This window comes from Panthera leo, chromosome F2 (assembly GCF_018350215.1).
Source record: "Panthera leo isolate Ple1 chromosome F2, P.leo_Ple1_pat1.1, whole genome shotgun sequence".
NCBI lineage: Eukaryota > Metazoa > Chordata > Mammalia > Carnivora > Felidae > Panthera > Panthera leo.
This window is the reverse complement of record NC_056695.1, coordinates 21,499,787-21,527,643: the sequence shown is the minus strand read 5'-3', so window position 1 is coordinate 21,527,643 and position 27,857 is coordinate 21,499,787. Positions and strand designations below refer to the sequence as shown.

General features: G+C 39.6%; 1 protein-coding gene across 1 annotated transcript in view; it reads left to right on the top strand.

Moving 5' to 3' along the window:
- Positions 1-27,857, top strand: part of EYA1 (EYA transcriptional coactivator and phosphatase 1) — a 169,367-nt gene that overhangs the window by 10,139 nt on the left and 131,371 nt on the right. The window contains exon 4 of the mRNA XM_042924177.1: positions 17,465-17,542. Within this exon, the coding sequence (XP_042780111.1) occupies positions 17,465-17,542 (78 nt within the window). The remainder of the gene's footprint in view (positions 1-17,464; positions 17,543-27,857) is intronic.

The window sequence follows — 27,857 nt, the reverse complement described above, 5'->3', positions numbered from 1 at the left end:
AACAAAAAAAAACAGAAGTGATATGTTTCCAAATGAAGTAATAAATATTTTAGTTACTCTTAAACAATTACAATTTGATTTGGAGGAGACTCATGGATAGTTATGAAAACTATGAGCAACTGTGGCTTTCTTTTAACTGTTTGGCCTATTTTGGGGGGTGGGGGGCAGTTAGTTTTCCAAGACAGGATTGAAGAGAAATTTCTTATTAGATTGTAACAGCATAATTTTTAAGACCTAGGCTTCTTGCTGGTGGTGCTCGCATTAGATCTATATTAAAGCACCGAATCTGAGCAGATTCCTAATGTGTGGATATATGTCAAGCCTGTTGACGTCTGTGTTGTATAAGCGTGCAAAGTTGTTGGGAAACCTTCCTTTGGAAGGATTCAGGGCCGTAGCAGTAAAAGGAGTTTTATTTACGTACCCAATTAAGGCCTTGTTTGCAAAGCAGTGATTCTTTCCATCTTTGTTTTTTCTCGTTGTCTTATTTCCATGGGAGCCTAAGATTGGTCGGTTCATATATTGCTAGTTTGAGTGTTTATTTTTGCTTGTCTGGGGAGGAAGAGTGGGGAAGGGCAAAAAAGAAGCGTGAGCGAGTGGAACTGAGAGCTCTAATTCTGAGTTTTTGCTATTGTGAATTCAGATTCAAAGTCAAAAAGAAGCTTAAACTTGTCTTAAAGCAGATGAATTTGCCTTTAAGTGACATAACACCAGATGCGGTTGAAATCTTCACTACAAACAGGGTTTCAGGAATTCTGATGGTAATTCAAATAGTAATTTTGAATTGGTATATCAGATTCCCAAGGTGATAAGAGATACAATCTTGAATTAGGTGGCTAAATTTTCTGCATTTTAAAAATGTATTTAATTGTGTATTGCATATTTTAGGATGATAGCTTAATTCAATTTTGTATTACCAGGAGCTATTTTAATGTTGTTTTATCATTTCTACAAAGCTCAGAACACCAACAAATGATCTGAATTTGTTTTTCTCGCTGCAATTTGAATTTAGTGAAACATAGTTATATGCAACTGGAATATTTTTAAGAAATCTTATTTATAAGAAATATGTAAGCTGGAGCGAATGTGTATAAAATTATGGTTTGAGGCTGCATTTTAAAGGCCTCATTTGTATATTTGTGGTCAAATATTCTGTTGTCAATAGAAACATGGTAATCTAATTTTATTATTGTTTACATTCTGCACATGACTTACTTTCTGCAAGATTAAGGGACATTGTGAGTAAAAGGATTTCTAAATGACATTTTTAAAGTTTGCCTGTAGCCACATAATTGGTCTCTTATAAATTGTTCACAAGGAAAAGCCATGAAAGGATGAACAAAATAATTTTAGGATTTAGTATTTGCCTATATTGTGTCCGAGAAGAGTTTTCACATGCCTGTTACTAATTAATAATGATAATGGCTAATGTTTATAAAGAACTTAATGTTAGTCTTTATGCTGACCATTCTCCATGATTTGTTTCATTAATCTTCAGAAAATTCCTGACATCCCAGTGTGATGGTTAAGACGCTGGGTTTGACTCCCAGCTCCACGATTACTAGCAGGGTTAGCTTCTGTTGGGCTCAGTGTCCTCGACTGTAAAATGGGAATCAGAGCAGAAAGCTCGCTCAGGCTTGCTTTGAGGATGATAAGTAAAACCTGGGGCACACTTGGAACTTCCTAAGTACTCTGTATTTATTAACTTCTGTACCATATCTAGACTTGTATGGTACTATTACTGTTTTACATACAACAAAACAGAGCGTTAGAAACTTCAGTGCCAAGTTTAAAGGCACAGGGCTTATAATTGGTACCACTAATAGCTGACCTAGTATTTGAATCCAGTTCTGAGTTCAGAGCTTGGGTTTTAAAATCTCTGTATTAGTCTGTGGAAAGAATACATGATTCCCATCCCCGGCCAGTGTCTTTTCTGACACCTTTGTACTAAACACTGGTGCCTTCCCCTTCCACATGGATGCCTTCTCAACTGGAGAACACCATTCCCTAGCAAACAGTGGAGCTGTAAAACGGCCTATGGCAGAGGCTTTGATGACGAAAGGACTTCATTATGAGGCCATGTCCCCAGGGCAGTTATATTCTGGTCTTTAAGTTCTTGTGTGCGTGAGTGTAGGAGATTTCTTCTTGGTGCCACGCGTGTAAAGCATATTGCATCAATAGGTTAAGTTTTAGGGGATTGTCTCTTACTAGTTTTCAAAGCTTTAGACTTAATTATAATTCCATCAGCCGTCTCTCTCTGTTGGCTTCCCTGGGATCAAACAGAGATGGGAAGTCCTCTCTGCTTTTCATTACAATAGTCATTATTATATGCACATTTGGATTGGAGCAGTATTACTGTGAAATCTAAAAAGCGGTCACAGTTTTGCTACTGCTCAGAGTAACCATTTTCTACCTCAGAAAATATTCTTAAGTGGATGGTAAATTTGGTCACATTTCTCTTAGAGAACCAGGCTGTGTTAACTAAGCAAAGCTCAAAGAAGCAGCTTAAGTGGCATTTGTTGGGGGTTCCATAGAAACAGCGGTTACGGAAGCCAGGATATGGGAGCACGGGTGCTATGTTCTAGGAGCAGCAAGTAGCCGTTCAGGCGGTGTGGCCGGGGGAGAGAGGTTGACGGGGTATAAGAGGCGAAGTCACAGGATAAAGGGGTGGCATGTGTAGGGCCTTGCCCATTGGTAGATGTACTATCGCTCATAAATAGCTTTGGTAGGAAGAATAGGAACTCCAACGCTTATTGCCTGAAACTGTGCTCAGAGTACAGAATCAGGCTTCTTGATAAACGGACTCTATGTATATAGTATTCTCTTCTTCCCCAATACCTCACAGTTCAAGAGAATCCGAGTTCTATGACATCTCTTCTCTAGCTGGGCCAGAAGTTAGGTAGCATCAGCAATCTGTACCTCCCTTAGAACATCCTATCTTCTGGGAGAAATTCCTGGTTCCCTCCAGGGAGATTGTGTGAACCTTTAGTGAGTCCTAGTATTTAGGCTAATTCTGAATTCTTCACTCGTGGATTCCTTGCTTTAAGTGATTCCTAATTTCTTTTGATGGCCAAAGATGCCTGGGGGTGAGCTGTATATAGATAACGTGATGGGTCTGTGTGTGCCCACTTTGCTTACTGGGAGTAAGTCTAAGAGTGACTCATTTTCCTCTTTTTGGCTCCAAGGGTACAATATAATAGGAAAAAAGACAATTACAAATTTTCCGATTTTATTTTGGGTAGGCAAAAACATCTGACACATAGCTGTCTTCAGTGACTGCTGAATAATCAAGGACTTAGGCTGAGGATTTATGTAAAGTTTTAGGACCCCTCTTATAAGTAAAAGGTTGTTGTTACGTTTATGGTAATTTGTTGGTTTTGTAGATTTTTTTAGTTTCATTTCATGCCTGAGACATCTCATTATACTGAAAAAAGGTGGATGAACTCTAGCAAACACATTCTAAGCTGATTTATTTATGTACTCCCTTTAAGGCCAATTGGAAACATTATTTTTCTATGAAATGAATCAAAATCTAAAATGCTTACCTGTTTTATCATTGCATTGATTACTGATCAAGGGAATTGTGAGTGGAAACAATACTTTTTTAACAAAATGAGGCCTATGAAATGAATTGCCTAAGTTCTTACTGTTTCTTAAGCATATCAAGAAATAGCATACCTGATTTTATCTGCAAAAGAGTTAACTTTTATGTACCTAATTTCAAAGAGTTTAAATAGCACAGTACTGTGCTGGAGAAGAGAATCAAAGACACGTCAGACCGATCTCAAAGCTCACATCCTTCACGCTCTGAAACATGGGCTCCCTGATAGCCAAATAACTTGGTCCTTACTGACATAATTTATCTGCCCTAAGAAATTTTATGTTACCCTGTCTAAGTGGATGAGTCATTGAAGGAAATACATCGGTTTATATGTATGTTTCACTTAGTAGAGTCTCTAGGTTCCTTAAAGGCAAGGATAAACCTGTTCACTACTGTGTTCTCGGCATCTAGCAGAAGGCTTGGCTGTGATTAAGCAGTCAACACATATTTGTTGAATGAATGCCCCGTATGACTAAGCAGATAATGCAGGAGAGTGATTATAAGAGACAAGAGTCACTCATTTTATTTAAAGGCATTAATAGATTCAATAAGTATCTAAAGCCTCGTTTTCAAAGTTTGAAAATGATGATTTCACAGACCAATTTATATAGTAATTATACAGGCCATCCGTTCAGAGAACATCCACAGTCAACATTGCTGCTGATTTTTAATTTGATCTGTAGTAACTGACTTGCATTTGACCTGTACTAATTAATTAATTTATTAATGACAACTGCTCTTGGACTTCATAGTATTAAGCAATGATGAAGCAACTTCCCCATAGTCCAAGAAACACATGAATTATATAAAGATCAGACAGTTAGTACACTTAGATTTAGTATCTTTACAAGATGGTAAGGTGTCATGATTGGAGGTGAACATTTTATTTTTTTAATTAAAAAAAATTTTAATGTTTATTTTTGAGAGAGAAAGAGAGAGCACAAGGAAAGGGCAGAGAGAGAGGGAGACACAGAATCCAAAGCAGACTGCAGGCTCTGAGCTGTCAGCATGGAGCCTGATGCAGGCCTCGAACTCCCGAACTGAGAGATCATGACCTGAGCCGAAGTTGGATGCTTAACTGACTGAGCCACCTAGGTTCCCCATAAGAGGTGAATGTTTTAAAAGTGAGGAAAATTCTGGGGTGCCTGGTGGCTCAGTTAAGTTTCTGACTTTGGCTCAGGTTGCGATTTCACAGTTGGTGAGTTTGAGCCCCATATCGGGCTTCACTTGCAGAAGACAGTGCAGAGCCTGCTTGGGATTCTCTCCCCACCCCACCCCCTCCCCTGCTTGCATGTGTTCTCTCTCTCTCTCTCAAAATAAATTTTAAAACTTAAATGTGAAGAAAACTTGCAAGGACAAGGATATATACATACTGCAGTGAAAAGTCTCTATGTATGTATATATGAAATAAGAATATATATCACACTGTATATCCACCATTACATCATTCATTCAAGAAAGATTTCATGATTTGTGTCTAGAAATTTACCAGATATCATCTTGCCAAGGAGAAGTTTACAGTCTGCTGGATTTGCAGACCTATAATCAGATGACCCCTATACTTTATCACTAGGGCTATATTCTGCAGAGAGGTGGGGTCCTAATTATGACTGGGGTGATCGAGGATGGTTTATGCACACAGGTAGTACTTAAACGGAGTCTTGAAGAAGAGGTGGAAAAACACTGGGTGACAAGCCAGGAAGGAAGAAAGAGCATGGATTGTTCAGCTGTAGCAAAGACATCCCTAGTCCCAGGGGTGGGGTGTGTGTGTGTGTGTGTGTGTGTGTGTTTAGAGAGGGACATGCACGCAGTGCGTGCCATGGGGCTAAGACAGTAATCACCCAAAGCAGAGGAGGAAGAGCCTTACGTCTGAGGTTCAGGGGTTTGAATTCAATCCTGTGGGAGCTGGATGATTTGGAGGCTCATGAACAGGAGCGTGATATGATTGAGTCTATGCTTCAGAAATGCATCGAATGGTATCTTGAAACTGTATTCAAGGGATGGTGGATGGTGAGAAAAAATTCTGGGTGAAAAGCTAGGAGGACCTTTTTGTCTGAAATAATGTACTTATTTATATGCTATTATTTCAGTTCAAATTTACATCTAATGCTTGCCTTAAGTGGAGAATGCATAATATTGAAAGTATTGAAAAGCAGTATTGCATGGTGGTGAGAACGTGGGTTTTGCAGTCAGACTAACTCTGGCCAAAAAAAAAAAATTCACCGTTTTGCTATTTACTAACCATGTAACGTGGGTTTTGAGAGGCAGCAGAGCAGGGGTTTGAGAGAGGGCTCCGAAGCCTTGTTGTCAGCTCTGCCACTCACCAGCTAGCTAAGTGTGATGCTGAATAGTTACTGAACCGCTCTGTGCCTCTGCTTCCTCGTGGATAGTAATAGTACCTGACTGGGGCGCCTGGGTCGCTCAGTTGGTTAGGCATCCGATTCTTGATTTTGGCTCGGGTCAATGATCTCATGGTCTGTGTGATCGAGCCCCACATTTGGCTGTGCCCTGAGAGCGTGGAGCCTGCTTGGGATATTCCCTCTCTCCCTCCCTCCCTCTCTCCCTCCCTCCCTCCCTCTCTCCCTCTCTCCCTCTCTCCCCCTCCCCCCTTTGTTTCTCTGCCCCTCCCCCGCTCATGTGGGCATGCACCATCTTTCAAAATAAAGATGAATAAACTTAAAAAAATAATAGTACGTACCTGTAGGTCTGCAAGGATGGTTAAATTAATCGGTGAAGCACTTAGAACACAATGTGACTCCTAGGAAGTGCTTAATATTTACTGGTTATTATTATTACCATCATCCTCATTATCATCATCTGTGATCTCTGAACCTCTGCTTTGTAAAATGGAGATTGTAGTTTTATCATGGTATTATGGCAATGTCTACTTAAAATACTAAGCATAGTCACTAGCATCTACCACATATATTCAAACACTAGCAGCTATTATTAAATAATTATAAATGTTCCATTAAAAAAAAACTCTACTGGGACTGGCTACTGGGTCTCCGTGGGTGGGAGAGGATATTTTCTCCTCTTCTGATGTCCCTCACATTATCCAATGGCTGTTTCAGGTACTCTGAGTACCTGGGTTACCTAATAAGTACTTGCTCAGTTAATACGTAATAAAGGTAGGGTTTATGTCTGAGTATCCCTGCAAATGGGTGAAGAATGGGAAAATATAGGGGAAAAAACATAATCTGAGATGTAAATTTGGTAGGTTGATTACATTTTAGGCAAGTAAACCATTTTTCCAGATTGATATGATTGAGGTTCTGAGTCCTAGCCAGCTCATCTGCTTCCAATCTTCATACACTAGTTTATTTTACCATCCGCTAATTTGCAACATACACTGATACACTTTTATTCAATGCCCTGGCATTCTGGGACTTTTCCTATGGCTGTGCTGTTTTTGCTGATTGTTCAGATTTCCAGCAGAGCGATGATTAAGGATGATCAAGGCCTAATTAGAAAATGTTTGACTTTGTACTTTGCAAAGATTTCGTGAAAGCTATGGTAAGTCAAAGAAATTTGAAACTACTTGCGTGACCTTGGGCTAGTTGCGCAAACACCTTGAACCTGCAGTTTCCTCACCTTTGAAAGGTGATGATTATAATATTTCCTAAAGTTGCCATGAGGAGCAAAGGAGGCATTGCTTGTAAAGTACTTAGCACATTGTGTGACCTATAGTAGGTACTCCATAAACATCAATTTCTATTTAAAGTCTTCCTTTTTTGTTCTGAAACTCTACTGAAATATTGCCTAGGTCATTAATTGAGAATTCTTAATTGAGAATCTACTGAAATATTGCCTAGGTCATTAATTGAGAATTCTTAACTGAGAATCTACTGAAATATTGCCTAGGTCATTAATTGAGAATTCTTAACTGAGAATCTACTGAAATATTGCCTAGGTCATTAATTGAGAATTCTTAACATAAGGGCAGTCTTTTTGTACTGTTGTGCCATGCTCCATCAGTATAACACACTAAAAATAGATCCCACTTTGGAATCTGAATGTAGGGATTTGTTAAAAGTCATTAAATGACACGTTTCAGGTCTGTGTACTTCATTATATATAAATGTTAGTTAACAGAAAGAAGAACCAGAAACAAATACGAATTCTAGCTAATGGTGTGAATGGTGAAGTATTGAGGAGAAATAGATGGTATAAGCAACTTATTTTAAAAGCACGTGAAAAATAAGATGGTTTTATGAGAAATAGGTATGGAATAGTAAATATAGTAATATGTGAATTATGGGATTTAAGCGGTTGGTTTATGGCTGTTCACTATATACTTCTTTTAACTTTTCTAGATGTATGAAAAATGTTATAATAAAACATTCGTGAAAGAAGTGAGCCTACAATACTTAGGAAGGAAACATTTATTTATTTATTTTTCGTAAAGAGCTATTCCAGATTCTAACAGAAATACAAAGAAGTAAACAATACTACTGCTGACTTAAGGAGTTCACAATGTAGGTGGAGGAGATAAGACTTTTTGAAAACTTAGCCCAAACTAAAAGGTCCTAATATGTCAATTGGATTATGAAGCTGAGAATTTTCCATGTGTGACTTAGCCATCTCCAGGAGTTCTAGAGCTCGTACTGAGGTCAGCAAATTCTTTTGTGCCAAAAGCATTGTCTGTAAGATGAGGAAATTAACAGGCCACGTATATAGTTAATACTTTTCACACGGGACCTTCTATTTATTAAAATGCACATTTTCAGGTCTGAAATTTCACAGTGGGTTTTTGTCATTATGCACTTGCTCAATCAACAGATTAAAAATAGACTGTCATTCGTGTTCTGAAATACTTTGGTGTTAGAAAGAGGGCTTCATTCTCAAGAAGGTTAGAAGCCACTGATCCAAACAAAAGTGCTCTCAGAGTTTGGAAAAAAGAGCTCTTCAGCTTGCTGAGGTCTGGCCAGGCTTCAAGAAGGAGATGGAATCTGAGCTGAGTGTTGGGAAATGGGTAGAATTTGAATAGGTTGAGAAGAGATGGAATGCATTCTAAATGAGGGACCAATCTGAACAAAGGTAGGATAGTTTGGGAGACCGTGAGGAGACCAGTTTAGCTGAAGAAGGAATTGATCGTAGATAAGGTTGGAAGGATCAGCTGGAGACAAACTGTGGAGGACTCTGAATACTAGACTGAGGAATTTGGACTTCATCCTGGAGCCAGTAGAGAAGCCACAGAATATTTTGAGCAAGGGATTGATATGGTGAAAGTGTTTTAGGTACTAATCTGGCAGCAATTTCAAGGATAGATTGGAATGGGGGAGAGATGAACAGTAGTCCGGAGGCTCATGCAGTCTGCCCAGATTTTGTGTGTCAGGAATCTGAGCCTGGGTGGCAAGAATGAGAGTTTCAGGAAGGGAAAGTGAAGTTTCAGGAGACCTCTCAAAGGAGCCGCCCTCCTCTACCATGTGGCATTTCTTTTACTGAAAAGAGCCAATGGGTCTAGACCTCTACAGAAGCCGTTGCACAGTGCTGCTTCAATATGGTACACATGTCACACTTGCTGTGAATAACAAGTTTTCAAATTGACTAACATTTCTTATTGGCCATGTATACAGTCAAACGCTAAGTTTAGTCTATGGGTGTTGATTTGACTTTCCTGAGGTTGTATAAGGTATGATATTTTGAAAACCTAATACTTTTTCTATTTTCTACCCTCTTTTAGGCAAAAGAGGATGGCCCTAGCTTTAAAATTTTGGTGATCACCAGATGCCAGACTATAGAACCAATAGTCACACCTAAAGGCACACCTCATTTTCCCAATGGGAACTAACTAAAGGCAAAAGCACTTGTTTCGTGGACATATACGTTGTTAGGTAAAGAACAAATAGCTAAATGGCTACTTACAATATTTAATTTATTAACTCAATTCTGTGTCTTTGAAGTGTCATATAAAATCTATAAATTTTCAAATATTACTATTTCCCACTTTCATATTTCATGCGGTAATTTTATTCACTCTCTTCACATAGGCCTTTGGAATCTGGTATCCCTTACTGCCATCTTTTTCAGTCATTTGACCTAGTTTCCAAAGACCTACGTTTCCACTTCTGCCTCATGGTTTGAGTAAGCATACTCATTAAATCTGTGAGTGATACAGCCATTGAATCCAAACGATACCTGAACATTATGGTGGCTGTGTGTGTATTTTGTCCCACGAGCTTATATTTGTTATCTGTACAGCATAGTCTTGTGCAGTGTAGCTTTTAAAAGAGTTCTTTTAAGGCCTATTTATAGCAATAGCTAAGATTTGCCTTTGGGTGGATATGCCCCATGCATTGTTGTTAATTTATCTCTCTTTCGAAGGATCCAGGCAGGGTCCTCTTTTAATATACAAAAATTCCAATGGTTGATACTATTTTATGTTAGTGTGTCTTCTCCAAAGAGTACTTCGTTCAAAATAACTTAATGACGTGCATCCTGCAACTGAGAGGCTTTATAAGCACCTGCACATAAGTTGATTGAGTGATAATTTGGAATAAAATGTCTCCTTATGTTTGAGCATATATAGTATAAATTGCCCTATGCAATGTGTCTAGTAGTATGAAGCCAGTTGTAAGTCAGTTGTACATCTTTACCTTTATTTATTCCCTCAATGAATATTGAGTTCCAACTATGTGTCACACATTGTATCAAGTTCTGTAGAGCTACAAAAATATGTAGTTCTTACCGTAAAGACATTTATAATATATTAAAATGGATAAGACTGAAACGTAAAATGAGGTAGAATAGGATGTATTTTCTGAAGGAGGTATAAATTCCCATTTAGTAGCTCATGGAAAAGAAAAATCAGTCCAGAGTAGTAGGTCAGGCAAGACTTCACAAAGCAGACAGGACTTTGGTTCAACCTTTAAGGAATTGTGTAATTTAGTCAGATGGAAATTTTATAGAATGTTTAATGTTGGAGAGAAAGACATTAGCAAAACCATGGGTTTGAGGATGCGTCAAGGATCTCAGTAGGCCAGTTTGGTATAAATGTTGAATATATACAGTCCTATGATTCATGACCTGTAAAATGGGATAATGGTGTCACACAGAAAAGTTAGGACAATTAGATGTAACCATGTATTTTATAATACTTTTATATTCTTGTAAGTTAGTATTTGTTAAATAGAGAAGTAAAGCCAAAAAAAGGAAACAGCTTGGTGTTACAGTGTAGAGGGGTGGGGCTTAAAAACACGAGAAGGGAATGTAACTTAATAGCTTAATTCAGGAGAACATGGAGAGCTAAAGACCTCAGAGCAAGGAGTGACTCCCTCAAATCTAAGCTATGGAGAGATCAGTATCTCTGCTTAGAGTATGAAGAGCAGGGGCTGAAAGGCCAATTATCAACTTTTACAGGAGAATAGATATAAGATAATTAGGATAGTGGCTGTGAAATTAGCAAGATGATTGGGAAAGATTATAGAGTGGTGGCAATTATAGATGCGGCAATAGGGTGCGAAGTGAAGGGATCTGGGAGAAACTGGGGTGAAAAGGAAACTTTCATTCTAGATGACATGACCATTACAGAGGGACAAAATGAATATTTTATGCTGGAGTAGGTTGAGTTTCACCCTGATCCAGATGAGGGTGTGGTGTAATTGGGATGTGGCTCCCATGAAAAAGATGTGCAGGTAGATAGAGATTTGGGAGTCATGTACACGAAGATGATTTTTTTTAAATGTGTAGCAAGGAAAGACTAGATAAATAGGTAAGAATGGCATAGAATTATAAAACCGCAGAGCAGGCAAAGGGAAGAAAATCCAGAGAACAAGAGAGATACGAAGGGGAAATGGGGGAATGTTGTGTGTTGTATTGGTCAATGAAAAAAAAAAAAGAGGAAAGCCCATTCTGTGAAAGAATTAAGGAAAATCAGAATTGGGAATAGTTTGACCTGGGCAATTAAAAAAGTCCTTTTAGTAAAATAACAGCTATAAAGAAAGGGATGATGGAAAGGACTAAAGACAGAGTAGATGATCCAGATGATCTACTCATCCAGAGTAGATGATCCAGGCAAATTTGTAGGAAACTTGGTGCTGAGAAAAGGGAGAGAAGTCTCATGGTTGAGAAAAGCCTTTTAAAAATTAAGGGAAACCTGCTTTTTTATTATAGTGGACACATCATGTTATATGAGTTTCAGGTGTACGACAGGAATTCGACAAGTCTCTACATTATGCTGTGCTCACCACAAGTGTAGCTGGCATCTGTGACTGTACAACACTATTAAAATACCAGTGATTATATTCCCTGTGCTGTACTTTTTATTCCCCTGACTTATGTATTCCACAACCGGAAGCCTTTATTTCCTACTCCCCTTCATCCATTTTGTGCATTTCCTTACTCCCTTCCCCTCTGGCAACCAGCAGTTTGTTCTCTGCACTTATGGGTCTGTTTCTGCTTTGTGTTTTTGTTTCTTCTTGTTTTTTAGATTCCACATGTGAATGAAACCATATGGTATTTGTCTTTCTCTGACTGACTTATTTCACTTAGCATGATACCCTCTGGGTCCATCCATGTTGTCCCAAAGCAAGATCTCGTATTTTTTTTTTGAGTAAGTAATACACACACACACACACACACACACACATACATATACACATACATGTATATATACACACATATTTATACATATATGCAGTTTTGATATGTGTGTATATACACATAATGTATATATGCATGTATGTATAACACATAACACATCTTCTTTATCCATTCATCTATCCATGGACACATGGTTGCTTCCATATCTTGGCTATTACAAATAATGCTACAATAAACATAAGGGTGCCCTATGTTTAGTGTTTTTGCTTTCTTTGGGTAAATACCCAGATGTGGAATTACTGGATCATATGGTATTTCTATTTTTAATTTTTTGAGGAACTCTCATACTGTTTTCCACAGTGGCTGCACTAATTTAGATTCATACCAACATTGCACGAGGGTTCCCTTTTCCCATATCCTCGCCAACACTTGTTATTTGTCTTTCTGATTCTAGCCGTTTGGACAGGTGTAAGGTGATATCTCAGACTTGTCTGTCTTTGTTGGTAGAAGAGAAGTAGCCTCCTGAGATGGAATTATTGAGGATTCTAGGAGATCGCATAATGGAGTTTTGTGGCAAAGACAGTATGGAAGTGGCAGTAAGAATAAAAATGTAAAAGGTTAAATCCTACTACAGGAAAGGAAACCTCCACTGAGATTAACCAGTAGGAATCAGAGATGTTGCAGGAAGACCACGGAAAGATTGAATGTAGCTTTAACATGCTTTATCAAATAGTTGGTTAGGGCATGTACTGAAGAGGATGGGGCATGAGGTGAGGATTGGAGGCTTGAGGTAGGTAGAAAAGACTCCATAGAAACTATTTCGGGCACAATAAATGGAAAAGGGATGGTCAAGAAAAAGGATGAGTCAAAGAACATGGAAGGCATACATGTTAGCAAATTTGGTCAGCGGGCAAATTGTGGCCTCCTCTTCCATGCTCCACAATCCAGAATAGCAGTTGAAGAATGAAAAATAAGGACTTGCCAAAGCGAGGATTAAAGCCTGGCGAAAAAGATGCTTGGTACGAGATAACACCGGACTCTAAGGTAGCAGCTCTTGGTTCCAGACCGGGCTGGTAAAGTTGGAAAGACATGACATTCTCATGAGCAAGTCTAGTACCAGTGCACAAATGAAAAAGGTAGTAAGGATCCATAAAAATTAATGCAAAGTACCTGGTTTAAAGTAGGGGCTGAAAGTTTATTTGCCACCATCATCAGTAGTAGCTCCAAATGCCTTTCTCCTGGGAATACTACCAGGGAGCTATCTCAAATGAAGACTGTTAAAAGCACCAGCTTTGGAATTATCAGCTGAATTTCAATCTAGCTTTGTTATTAACAGTATGAAAAGTTATTCAACTTCTGTGTACCTCAACTTCCTCATCTGTTAAGTGGGGGATAACATACTCAGGAGAGGGTAAAAAAAAAAATGCTTAGAAATCATTTAGCTAGGTCCAGAGGTCATACTTTTGTAGTCACTTTATCATTAAAGTGTCTCTTTTAATTAGGAGAAATCAAAGTCTTTCTTATGGGATACAATCTATTATATATGAGCTTCACATTAAAGTTAAGTTTATCCTTTGAAAACTAAATTAAGAATATAAAGTCAAGCAGCTTGCCTAAGAGCCAACGCAAGGCCATTTTCCTCAGGATGGCCAAAATCAAATTCAATCATACAGTAAAATCAAATCAAGGTAACTTGAATGTAACTTAAGAAGGCAGGACTAATGATGATCATAGGAGAAAACTTACACAGTAGTCCCTCCTCATCTGTGGATAATATGTTCTAAGACCCCCGGGACATGCTTGAAACCATGGACCGTACCAAACTCTACATACATACTACGAATCCTAACTGCATTCCTGTAACGTAGGGGTCATTTAAAAATTTTTGTATGTGAGATAATTAAGATCAGAGCTCAAATAACTTTTATAAAGTCTTAAAGCGGATAACTGGATTCTTTGACTCCAAAACCAAAGCTCAAAGATGTTGATAGATGAGAGTTTGTGGCAGCCCTGGAGGGTAGCACATTGCCCTGTACAGTACAGGCCTAGAGAACATGACTGAGCAAAGGAGTTGCAGGGGGGAGGGGGGCAGGGGGTTGTGAAGATGAAAGAGGCAAAGGGGAGTTTCTGAATAATTAGAGAATATTTAAGGACTTAGGTCCTTAAAGTATCAGATAGAAGATTGAAGACTGGAGTGATGAAGACAGACTCTTGAATGCGGGCAAAAGAGAATAAAAATTGCTGTTTTCTACCAGACTGAAATCCTGTAATGAAGGAAAATGTACAGTGGAGATAAAAGAATCCTACAGTTACTTAGAAGAGAACAGAGGATTCATAGATTTTTCTTTTCAGATAGGTGGCTTAGATGGGATGATTGTTCTCAGATGTGACACTACCTTAAATCTGTAAGAGTTAAAAATTTCAGGAGGTGGTATTTAAATCTCTAGGAGTTAAAAAAAATTGAGCCTTGGAGAGGTGATCTATTCTGTCATCTATGGCATATTTATAAATCCGATAGCGCGAGTGAGGATGGGTAGTTTGGTGGCTGGAGATCCCTCTTGTCTTTTTAACTTTCTGGAGGGTGTATGCTTGGCAACAACAACTCGGGAGGTGGTCTCTCTTTATTTCGCTTTCACTCAGAAACTATTTTACATCACAATAAATCTTCAGTCTCTTTAGCATTGGGTCCCTGGTGATCAAAGTATTCAGTTCCAGTACCTGATAAAATCATGAGTATCTTGGTAGTTACTTTATATACATCCTCTTCTTTTCAACAGTGAGCCTTTTTAAAAAAATTGGACTCATTAGGAAAAGGGAGTCTTTATTCCTTAGTATATAGATGGGTATATTTGAACAATGGCAGAAGCTAATGTACTTGGGGCCTAAAAGAAAAAGTATCCTCCTCCTTTCCTTCTTCGTTTTAGTGGAATTTCAAGTATAATTTAATGTGTCTCCTGGGAGTGAAAGCTATATTCGATCAAGCTAGTAATATGGAGAATAGCTAGAGTAAGTCTTAGGGGTATAAGAGTGGGAGTGGTTTTGGTATAGTAAGCTCTCGCCAAGTAATTTTATCATCCAATCTGTAGAATCCTAGATCTTAGATTTGGTAAAGATTTCGAAGTAATGTGGGCTAACACCCTATGCACTGGAAAATTTTTTCTTCACCATTTTCTCAGGCTGAATGAGGAGCTTCTACTTGAGATCCCCTAGTGAGTGCATTAGCCTGGGAGTGTTCACACTCTAGGAGGATCTGGACTGCTGGGGTTTTACTTCCCTCTATATCCACCGTGTATGGCACTGTGCCTCAATTTCCTTGCTTTGTTGTAGAGTAGTGCTAATTGTTGAGAAGTGCCACATATTGTCATTTCTTCAAGCCTTGGGATTGAAAACATGCAAAAATAATTCCCATTTCTGCCGCTTACTATGTGACTTTGGACAATTTCCTAGTCCCTTTGCTTTCAATTTTTGCATGTGAAACAAGGAGACAGTACCTAACTAGGGAGCTTGTAAATTGTGCTCTGAGACCTCCTTGGAGAATTCTTTAAAAGGATTAATCATGATGTCCATAGTCTGACAGTAGGAGGCACTTCATATGACCTGTTCCCCTTGGGCCTGATTGTAGTCTTTGATCAGTATATGGTATTTGATTTGGAGTTCAGATCCCTGTGGTAATCTGTCCAGTACAGAGTGAAATAGAGCTATTGCTTTATAGGTACAGGGTGCTGTATGAGTTGTTCTTTCAGGGAGGAAAGCTAGGATGTGGACAACTGGGTAGGAAATTTTGGAGCTGTGTACCAGTAGTAGAGGACCTACTTTCCACAATCTAGGGGAGTATAATGGTTATGAAGAACAAGATCATTAGGTTGCCTGGAGGTGTGAAGAGAAAAGGGAAATACAGGCCTGTGTCAGAATTTAATAGCATCAACTAAGACTTCTAACCCCAAACAACCGGTGGAAAAATGAAAACTTCAGTGACACTATTGTTTGGTCTACACGAAAACAATCCGTTGCAGTGATTCCCATTAGACTTCCTGGTTTTATTTTTCATGTGTTTAGAAGCAGCCTAAATAATTAATTTTTTGTAAGTGACTATCTGCTGCAACTATTTATGTTATCTATTTGAAAACCACTCATTATGTATTAGTAAAAGATTCAAAGGTCAAAGAGGGTGAATTTGTTATTTTCCTGATGTTTATAAGAAATTGTTAATGTTGAGAGAAGGAAAAGCTGCATTTTCTCCATCATTCTTCCCCATTTCAGAATGTTTTTACTTCTAAGGGAAGCCACCCCAAATATTCTCTTGGTAGGACCTTCGTTTTGGGAAACATGTTATTGATTTTTAAGTAGCCCCTAAGGTCTTCTTGCCATTTTTCTGGAAACCCATTAGTGGGGTTGTAAAACTTCCACAAAGTGGGCTAGGCAAATCTCAATGATAGCACTTCACTAGTTGTTTCTAAGGAAAGCAATAATACTCTCTCTTCATTTTTTTTTAAACCTAAATCTGAGGAAAAAGGCAAATGTTCTGAGGTGTCTGGCTTATCTGTTTGATAGGGGTCAATAATACCATGACTATGTCAGTGGAGTGGATTGCTTTCAATAACTCACAGCATAAGTCTAAATGTTTTTAGTTTACAACCCCAAGGGGCTTTACTAAAGATCATATATGTTTTTGACAAACGGTCTGCAATTGGTTTTCTTTTAGAATGGAAAACTTAATTTCTGCTTCATTTACATTTAGTGTGGTTTTGGTACCAAGTACATCAGATATTGATAAATTGGCAGCCACATACGACTGAGTGGTTGTAATGATCCATTAAATTGAGCACTCTGTTTTTCAGCTATACTGGATAACTAGGAGTGTGTGTGCGTGCGTGTGTGTGTGTGTGTGTGTGTGTGTGTGTTCACACACGTAAGCATGTGCCTGTCCTTGAGTATCATGGCTTTTTGGCTCTGTTTGGTCAAATGGCTATATACCCAAGGAAATAACTTCATGTCCACATCATATAAATGTTAAGATATAAATTATTTGTTAATAGGCATTTCAATAAATATGTAAGGTAACACATTTAGCTACTTTTAAAGTGTTTCTGTTTTTAAAGGATAGCTTGACACAATGGATTGTTAACTTAAGGAGAAAACAGTTAACATGCATATGTTTTGTAAAAATGCTATTACAAATATTAATCTGAATTACATTCAAATACTAAAAGACTGGCTTTTAGAGTGATTTTCTTGTAACTATTTTGAATGTTATAACTTCTCCACCATGCCTTTACAAATAACTATTAATTGGATATATGATGTATGTTGTTTATTTTGTAGTTAAAACAGAGCCAATGAGCAGCAGTGAAATAGTTTCAACAACAGCAGACGGGTCTTTAGACAATTTCTCAGGTTCAGGTAAGGAATATATATTAGACTTTCACATTAATACAAAACATAGTTTTTCTTAGTTTATTGAAACTGTTAGATATATCAAGTATATATCTGTGTCTATATGCATGTGTGTATGTATTATATAAATGTAATAGAGCCTTATGCAGAGTCCCATTCTTGTAATTCTCTTTTTATCCAATGTTATGAAGTGTTTGCTGAAAATATTGATATCCTATCAAGAAGACAAAATCAGGGGCACCTGGGTGGCGCAGGCGGTTAAGCGTCCGACTTCAGCCAGGTCACGATCTCACGGTCCGTGAGTTCGAGCCCCGCGTCGGGCTCTGGGCTGATGGCTCGGAGCCTGGAGCCTGTTTCCGATTCTGTGTCTCCCTCTCTCTGCCCCTCCCCCGTTCATGCTCTGTCTCTCTCTGTCCCAAAAATAAAATAAACGTTGAAAAAAAAAAAAAAAAAAAAAAAGAAGACAAAATCAAAAGGGGTTTTGTTTCTTTTCTCTTCTACTAAATTATCTTTAGGTTAGTGACTCCTTCCCTTTTTCTCTCATTTGTATGATTTTTCTAATCATGCATATTTAGTTAGGCAAAATTTTGCTTCTGATACTCTTTAAGGAGTCTTAGAAACTGTCCTCCTGTCATGTCAACTATAGATCTAATTAAACACTTTATAAAGCAGCTTTCAATCCTTAAGTTAGTTTTGATCTCTTTCACTTTAACAAGGCCTGCCTCCAACAAACAAGTTTCACATCTTTGTTAATGAAATTACTGATAGGAAAGTGATTGTGATATTAAAGTAACTGTGAGGTTGTGATTATGTATTTGCCAGATTACCCAGATTGGACTATTTCAATAAAGAAATTATTTCTATCAGAAGTAATTCTTAAATTTTTAACCCTTTTTATATTATCTGCTTTGTTTTTAAAACCTCTCAAATGGAAATGCTGTATACTTACATAAATTTGTGATTGACTTACTCCAGCTCTCAGGATCACTTATTTAATACATACCACAACTAAAAGGAGTTCTACATAGATATAGCATGAAATACAAATGTATAACTTTTATACTTAGGATACCAGATGGAAGCAATAAGGAAATAACAAAAAGGTGTTATGCCCATGAGTTCTTTTACAAAACACTTACTAGAATCCAACTTAAACCAGAGAATGTGCTTGGTGCCGTTATGGATTCTTAGGTACATGAGAGTGGCCCTGGTTTGAGGCTTAGTGAGGTGAATAGGTAACCAGATCATCACATTACAGTTTGATTTCCAGAGGGAACCCAAGAGATCCCCAAGAATACCTAGGAAGGGACCCAACAGAGACAAGGTTGGGATGAGGTGGGCAAGAAAGGTTTCCTGGGAGAGATGTGATGGCTTCACTCAGCCTTAAAAAATGAGTAGGAATAAAGCACATAGGGTAGGGGGAGGGAGAAAATATGAGGAGGGGGAAGCTGGACAGATGGAACTCCATGGGAACAGACCAAGACACAGAGGCACAGAATTTAGAATTGCCAGTGGTTCAGCATTCCTGGTGTGTACAGTTTTAGTGATGATAGCATGCTGGACAGGGTCAGGATAGAGTCTGACCAGGCTTGCGTGTTCCACATGATGTTTGCGTTGTGTCCTGAGAGCAGTAGGAGACATCAGAGAAAGGGGGTTGCATGATTGTGTTCCCATACAGAATCCAGACTATATCAGGAGTGAGGGGGGCTTGAGAACTGAAGTGGAGAGACCAGATAAAATCTTGTGGCATTTAATACCAGAGAGGAGGTGCTGGCAATGGTGTGGACAAGTGATGCATTAAGATGTGTTTGTGAAGTAGAATTTATGGCATAGTAACCAATGAGCACAAGGGGTGAGGGAGGCAGAGACAGGTTAAGGTGACAGAATGCAAGACAAGCATGACTGAGAAGGAAAGGTGGTACCTTCCCTCTGGGGCATGTCGAGTGGGAGGTAACATCCACTCAGAGATGTTGGAGCTTGGGAAAGATCTAGAATGGAAATTTTGGAAGCGTGCAGAGAGTTAAAGCTAGTGGGCTGAAACAGCATTGAAGACAGAATCCCGGGAAGACCAATATGGAGAGATGGGCAGGGGATAAAGTGAAAACACTGATTTTTTCAACTGGGGAAGAAGGAAGAGGATTGAGTTGCAAGTGAAGGCAGGGAAGAATTTCAAGGAAGCGCTGTCTATGTGAGAGATTTGGATACAGCTATTAAAAATAGGTTTGAAAAAACTGAGCGGCATGAGGAAATGTTAACTATACCAAGTAGGTATACCAAGCAGGTTACAAAAGAGTAACAAAAGGTTTTGTACCAAGCAGGTTACAAAAGAGTAATATGCTCTGTATAATCCATTTATTTTTAAACATTATGTGTCTTTGTATATGGGTATACAAATTAATGGTGGTTTTCTCTGGATAATAGAATATAATTTGAATTTTATTCCTTCTGCTTTTTTTTCAAAAATATCTTACAGTGTATGTGTATAGCAGTCATACTTTTAAAAAGTAGTAATTTTGAAGTGCAAGTTTAAAGTCATGTACTGAAATGAGAGTTTTTTTTTTAAGTATCTGTGGACAATAATATTGCATTGCTATTTTTCCTGATATTGATAACCTGTGATAAAGGACTAACTTGTTCTTAAATATATACACTGAGGTAGTAGCAAAGGGGCATCATTCTGCAACTCCAAAAAAAAAAAAAAAATGAGATAAACGTATTTATACACACGCACTTATATAATGAAAAAGGGACTAGAGGACTAAACTACTAAGACGTTAGCGTTTAGGGAATTGTGGTAAACAATATCTGGAAAATTTTTTCTACTCTATTTGCAACTTTTCTTCAAGTGTCAAGTTATGTCAAAATAAAATCTCAATGAGAGGGGCACCCGGATGGCTCAGTCGGTTAAGCATCTGACTCTCGGTTTTGGCTCAGCTCGTGATCTCACTGTTCATAGGATCAAGCCTTGTGTCGGGCTCTGCACTAACAGTGTGGAGCCTGCTTGGTATTCTCTCTCTTCCTCTGTCTCTGCCCTTGTCTGTCTGCTTCTCTCTCTCTCTCTCTCTCAAAATAAATAACCTTTAAAAATAAAATATCCATGAGAAACATCAATAGATTTAGCCTACAGCAGTTTCAGTGAGTAGTGATTTACTTCCCCTCGTGCCCACTTGCCTATATGCCCCATTTCTGTTGCCAGCATAGCTCCTAGCAGATCTAGGTGGTCATAAGTTCAGGGAATAAATGGATGATTTAACCAATAAGGTGAGGAAGTGGAGACAGGGAGGAGAAAAGTGTCTTTCAAGTACGTAAGCGGTGAGAGGAGAAGAGAAGGTAGTCCATTAGAAAGTAAGATACGGGGCTGAGGAGGACATTTAGAAAGTCAGAGTGGTTTTGGCTGCCGACACAAACTTTACAGAGGTAGGGGTGATAGGTTGAGGCAAAATGGGGGTAACTGATGGAGGGAGGTCCCTGCTGGGACCGCAGTGGCTTAAATCCAAAACAGAAGTGGATCGCCTTAGAGAAAGGAATAACTTTTCCACAGAAACATCCGGAACAACGGAATGGAAGTTAACGTGCGTGAGTTTGAAGTGGAGGACGGGACACTACGTTAAGGGAATTCCTGTCTGATTCTTCTGTTCAAACCCTCCAGTAGCTCCCATTCATCTCTGAGTAAATGCTGATTCTTTGTAATAGCGAAGAGCCCCATCAGACCTATTGCCTGCTTCCCACTAGTCCTTCAACATGCCAGACATGCTTCCAGTCGGTGCCTTTGCCGTGACCGTCCCTCTGCCTGGGGCACCTCTCTGTACACCTACCTGCCTGACTCCTTCATCACCTTGTCTTTGCTCTCATATCACCTTCTCTATAAGGCACCCCGACCACCCTACTCAGTGTTGCAAAACTCTCACTGTAGGCTTCCAGTCTCTCTAACATGCTAACCACCATAACACAGCCCTTCGCAAACTGTATCATTTACTTGTGTATTAGTTTTATTGCTGGCTTTTCACCCCACCAAAATGTAAGCTTGTGATGGCGAAGATTTGGCTAGCTTTGTTCATTCGTATCCTCAACACTTAAAAAGTTAGGCACTTAGATATTTGCTAGATGAATGAATGGATGAATGAATGATGGCTTCTACTTTTTCCTCTGAAGCAACTCATTTAGAGCTACCAACTCATTTGATAGTGATAGGCTTGTGAGCTGGAAAAGATGAGAAGAATGAAATAGATGCCGTGAGGAGTTGGGAAGCCCGAGGCTGCTTGGAATATAAAAGAAGGTTGGCAATAGAGCCCGAGTCCAAACAAAGGTAGAACGATGAATGTGGAGCCTTTATGGCAGAGCAGTTTTTCTCTACAAGAGTTTTGGTGCTCAGGTAAAAATGATATTTAAGGATTTTCCGGTAAGGCAGGGAAGAATGTGGAAGTAAAAGGACAGGTATCAGTAAGAGTTTAAAATAATTATTCCTGTAGCCTCAAAGTTTTTTTTTCTTTTTTTTTTAAAGCAAAGGTAAGGGATAACAAATTGAGAGAAAATAGGCTGTCGAGGGGTCCTGCATCTGTGATAACGTTGGAGAACAGATGAGACTAGAGGAAAGAAAATTCTGGAAGGAGAGGATGTTTCTTCCTTAATCTCGAAACTCAGTGAGACCTCTACCACATGCTTCCGTAGTCAGTCCTCTGTACTTCCTTTCTTCAGCCTTCATCACTACTTTTTAAATTACTTTGTATTATCTTTCCTCCTGCTAACCCATAGCACTATGAGAACAGAAATTTTATTTGGCTTGCTTACAGTTATAGTCCTAGCACCCATCATGGAATTGAGCACATGGATGCTGGTCAGTAAATGTTAAGTAAACAAATAAATTGGTTGATGCTGTTGTGGTGCAAGACTGTGGAATGGGGGGGGGGAGGGGAAGGTTCACAATGTGGTCTTGAGCTTGATGGTTGGAGTAGAAGACTAGAGTTGAGGCCTAGATGGAATGAGAGAAGTGTTGGATACATAACCCAAGACAACGTTGGGACTTGTTAGCGGATATAGTCAAATATTAAAGTTTTTGATAAATGCGAGGCCACGTTTAGGAGGTGGGTCATTCATGGAAGTTTTTAAGAATTGCCATAAATCTTAGAAAAGGAAGGCCTTATGGGAGAGCAAACAACAACGATTTGGAAGAAAAAGCAGTGAGGATATGTTTTTCAGGTCTCTTGTAATATCTGGAATCTGAGAGAATGAGTAGGATCTACTTGGAAGAAGCTCTGCAGGAGAAGCAAGGTCCTTGGAAAAAGGCTTAGCAGAAGGTGAAAGGAAAGTTTGGTGAAGAGACTGAAGCTATAGGGGATCTTGTTTTCCATAGACTGATTCTCCATGTCGCACAATGGAGAAGGGGATGGAGTACGCTAGGGATTTTTTCCTTCCTTCTTTCTGTCTTTCTTGAGTGAAAATGTAAAAATCATGGCCTGCTGGAGCAGTTGTGAATGGGACTTAGGGTTTATAAGAAAAAGAGAAGTCTGGAGAAAGCGATCTCTGAGCATTTGACTCCAAAACGGTCTTCACCTCTGTGGTCACTACTCCTGCTTCCTTCTCCATGATGACTTCATTCACATCTCAACCTTGGGTGTCTTGAGGCAATAGCAAGGATAAAGAGGAACTGGAGCCATGCTGACATTGGTAGTAGCCGTCTCACCTCTGTGCCTCAAGGAACCTGAGCATCTTAAAGCATTAAGGAGGCAATGAAGCTCCCGCTTTTCCAGGGAAATACCCAGGTATCCTTATATGGGGAGACCGGAGGAGAGCAGGTGATTTTCAAAGGCATGTTGCCGAATTGAAAATGGCAAGGTTACTATGTTTTTAAAATTCAATGATGTTCTGCCCATTTACTACTGACCACTGAAAAGCAGTATTTTAACGATCTAAATGTATTAAGAGCAATTGAGGTTGAAAATAATGTTTTTAGGGATTACAAAATATCTTTGCCTTCTGTTTCTTCCATTTCCACAAAGTCTAAATTTGTTATTAATTGGTTAAATGAAGTGCCAGTTGATAATATTGATCGTATAATATAATGTTGATCATATAATCAAATAATCATGTAATATAATGATCATATAATATAATGGTCATCAGTATAATGTTGATGTCTGGTAGTGTTTGAAAATTAGAAATAGGAACAGGAATGCTTCTAGAGGAGAAAGAAATGTCCTGTATGAAAAATAGGATTTCTTTGTCTTTTAATTGCTCGTAAAAAGATGTAACTTTTTGGGTCTGACTCCTTCATTCAACAGTTATGTGTGGAGCACCTACTGTATAGGAGGCAGTGTTCTAGGTGGTGGAATTATGGCAGTGATGAAGTAGATGAGGTCCCTGCCCTCAAGGAGTTTTCGTTCTGTGGGTGAGGCAGGTAATCAAGAGCTAAGTGGTAGTGAAAGTAAGTAGGCTACAACAGAAATGAGAGCAGATCAAAGCATACAGCGAGGAGTGGCTGGGGGTCTCTTTTAGAGGGACGGCCTCTCTGAAGTGTGGGCATACGAGCAGAGATCTTAGGGAATAAGTTCGAGTTTGTGTATGTATGTATTTTATGTAATTTATTTTTAAGTTTGGGTTAATTTAAATGTAAGAGGATAATGGGGCTTAGAGTTGGGGACAGTTGTGACATGATCCAATATATGTTTTTAAGAGATCAGCATTTGTTGTGTGGAAAATGCTTTATGGGAGAAGAGGGGAGAGGAGGGTAAATAGAAACAGGGAGACCGGTATGGCCATGGCTGAGAAGAGAGAGGACTGTATTAGCCCGTGTCCTTCTTAGAAGAGCCACAGAGGCGGGACTAAATGTGCCAGGATTCCATTAGGGGAAAGGAGTGGAGGAGAAAGAGAGGAGGGTGAGGCTGTGGGTGGGGAAGGGGGTTCCTGACCACCATTCCCCGGTAGCCATCACATTGATAATTGCAACAGGGTGGTAAACGAGAGCAGGGAGAAGTTGTCAAGTAGAGGGCATTTTCTGAAGGGAGAGCTGGCTGAATTTATGATGAAATGATAGGAGGAAAGAGAAGAGTCAAAACTTTTGGACTTTCAACTTGTCCATCTGAGTGATGTTGTTAATGAGATGGGAGCAGTGAAGGAGGAACTGCTAATTTGGGGATTTCTGTTCACCTTCTCAGGGGATTCTCAAGCTTAGGTCCTCCCCTCCCTTCCCACAACAAAGATTTAGGGAGGTTCTTTAACTTCTAGGTTAGAACAAAGAGAAATAATGGCATAATAGGAAACAAATGTACTAAAACAGAGGCATTAGTTGCCCATACATTCTCAAGGCTCTGGCATGTGTAATTTGGAGCTTACTAATGGTAAAAGAACCATTTTATTTACCTTGATGAATGATCTGGGAGCGTTCTTTTTGCTTTAGGGTGTTCTGGTCCCATGAAATTTAAAAGTAATCAGAATTCCTAAATTGTTTAAAAAGTTAAAGGTGTTTTAGGCAATTAAGAGGAAAAGTACTTGAGGTATGACTTGGAAGATTCTGGACTTTAGTCCACACAAAATTGTAGGGGGCTCGGATTTAGGGAAATCCCTCAAAATAGGGCTTTATTATATGGCATTAAATATTTAATCATTCTAGGGGCACATCATTAGGTAATTAGTAGCAAGATACCCAGGCAACATCACAGCTTCTTATTCACATGTGTTTTGTAAAGGGTACTATTCACAGGTGCCTGGGTGGCTCCGTCGGTTGGGCGTCTGGCTCTTGATTTTGCCCAGGTCATGATCTCATGGTTTGTGAGATGGAGCCCCGTGGCCCCGTGTTGAGCTCAGTGCTGACAGTGTAGAGCCTGCTTGGCATATTCTCTCTCTCTCTCTCTCTCTCTCTCCCCCCCTCCCCCCCATCCCCCGCTTGTGTTCATTCTCTCTCTCTCTCTCAAAATAAAAAATAAACTTAAAAAAAAATGCTATTCACTCCAAATTATATTGCCAAAGGACTGAATCAGATTTATTTTGTATGTTTACACATAACTGCAAAAAATTTAACCATCCTTCACATCATCAGGGTTTAAAAAAAATCTACTTTGCTTATGACCTATTTCTTCACATTCTTCATATTGTTGATTGATTTCTTCCCACGTGCCAGGCCCTGTCGGGTGCCAAGGAAACAAAAGAGAGCAAGGGGTCCTTGGCCCCAGAAGCTCATGGTTAGCAGAGGAAGTGAACATCTATACACATGTTAACTATAATGCAGCGTGGTTAAGTGCTACATGGCCAATGTTTACGGCACTTCAAAAAGGTACAGAGAAGAAAGATATTATCCGAAAGAGAAGATGATGTTTGAGTCCCACTGGAGGAGTGTTTGTCAGGCGGGGAGAAGGCCTTAGAGGGCAGAGGGTCTGGTCTGAAGAGCCCCCCGAGACGAAGATGAGCACGCATGGCATGTGTGGGCAGTCCTCAACTCCAAGGAGGCTACATATTACCAAACCCAGGGGAGGGGGGATGATTGAATCTCTGGACTCTGCCAAGAAATTTGGAACTTTTCCTAAGGATAACACGAGCACAGTTGAGAGCTCCTAAGCTGGAACATGGACATAAAGAAGTTTCCATTTAAGAAAGATCACTGTGGTGGCAGTGCAGTATTGCGTTCAGGCCCGCAGATGGGACACAGGGAACGTGACAGAGGCTAACGAGAGCCGGGACAGGGGAGCGGGGATGGCGTGTGCAGAACAACTCAACAGGCAGTATCTGGATTTGGGATGGGTGACTTGTGACTCATGAAATGGAGGGAGGGAAAATGAGATTATTCTGAGGTTTCTTGTTTCTTCACAGGAGGTCAGGAAATAGTATGTTTTGATGGAAGGAGTCAGGCAGTCGTGGGTTCAAATACCACCTTTCCCATTATTTGCTCGACTGTGTTACTTAAGTTCTATGCCCCATATGTAAAATGGGGACAGACAATCGTGTTGTGTGGACCAAGATCAAAGAGAAGAGTTGGAACTTCAGTCTGAGCCAAAATTAAATTCTGATTCCAGAACCTGTGCTCAATTACCACACGCTGAGCCCCCCCCCCCCCAACCCCGATCTCTTTCTTCATGTGTACACACCTATCCTCTACATTCAACCTTAAAGCTTCACGGAACTCACCGCACCCTGTGTAATAAGCCTGATACAGTCTCTTCTGTTATTCTGTTTACCTGTGAAAAACTTCTGGGTGCAACCTGTGAAGCTGAGTTTGTGATCATGGGTCCTGACCCACAGTTTGAAAAACCCAGGGAGAGAGCTGGGCAAGAATAAAAGGGATTTCTGTGGCTTCCACCATCCGGTTGCATTGCGTTTTTGTTCTGGTTTAGTTATTTATTTTTTAAAGTCGTTTTGAACTGTGATTGTCCAGGGAAGGTATTCCTCCTCCAGCTACTCTGCCGGGTATATCTACTTTGCCCTTGGTCTCTTTTCAGGCTTAGCAAAGGAGAACAGGAAAGGCTGTAGTCGAGGATGACCTGGGCAGGTGGTAGTCCTTGTTGTCCAAGTGTGCTCGCACTAATCCCTCCCTTCTATAAATTGCAATATTTAACTAATCCCCCCATGGCTATTTGTGTGTCAGCCTCCCCACATGTGACAGAACTTGTCTTTGCGTGTTTGCATCTGCGGCATCTAGCTCGGCGGCTGGTGCGGAATAGTGACTCAACACGTGCCCGCAGGTCGGGGCGCACCAGCTGAGTTGGCCTGCCCTCGCTTTAATGCGGACCCCGACTCTGCCAAACTGAGAGCCACGTGGCTGAAGTCTGGCAGCTGGCATGCAGCAGTGGTATGAATCTGGATCTGCGGTCACTGCGTGAGGCCGGCTTGCTTTACAAGGAAAGGATCATTCCGGATCCAGATTCTGGTCCAACTCTACCGCTGTTCTCCCGAACCCAAATGGAAAACTGAGCTTGAGAAGTATACGTGGACTGATGTGACGTTATGAAAAATGTATCAGACTTTGAGCGCATGGAAGCTTTTAGAAGGATTTTAATACGCAGCATAGTTCATAAATAATAGAGCCCCTGAAGACTGTGATTACTACTGGAAGAAGAAGATGAACCTATTATATCTTGTAATTGTACCCAAAGACTATACATCTTAGCTAGGTAGAGGGTAGAGGATAGGGGTGTTTACATATATTTATATGTAATACATGGAAACACATAGAGCTGTGGGTATATATATGTGTGTGTAATATATATTGTACATAAAATCGCCCCTATTTACAATAAAGCTGAGAACTACCATTTTAAGGCCTTATGTTAACAAAAATGGATTTTTGTTTTAGTTCAGGACGAGTGTAAAAGAATGGCAGAGTTTAGTGCATTTC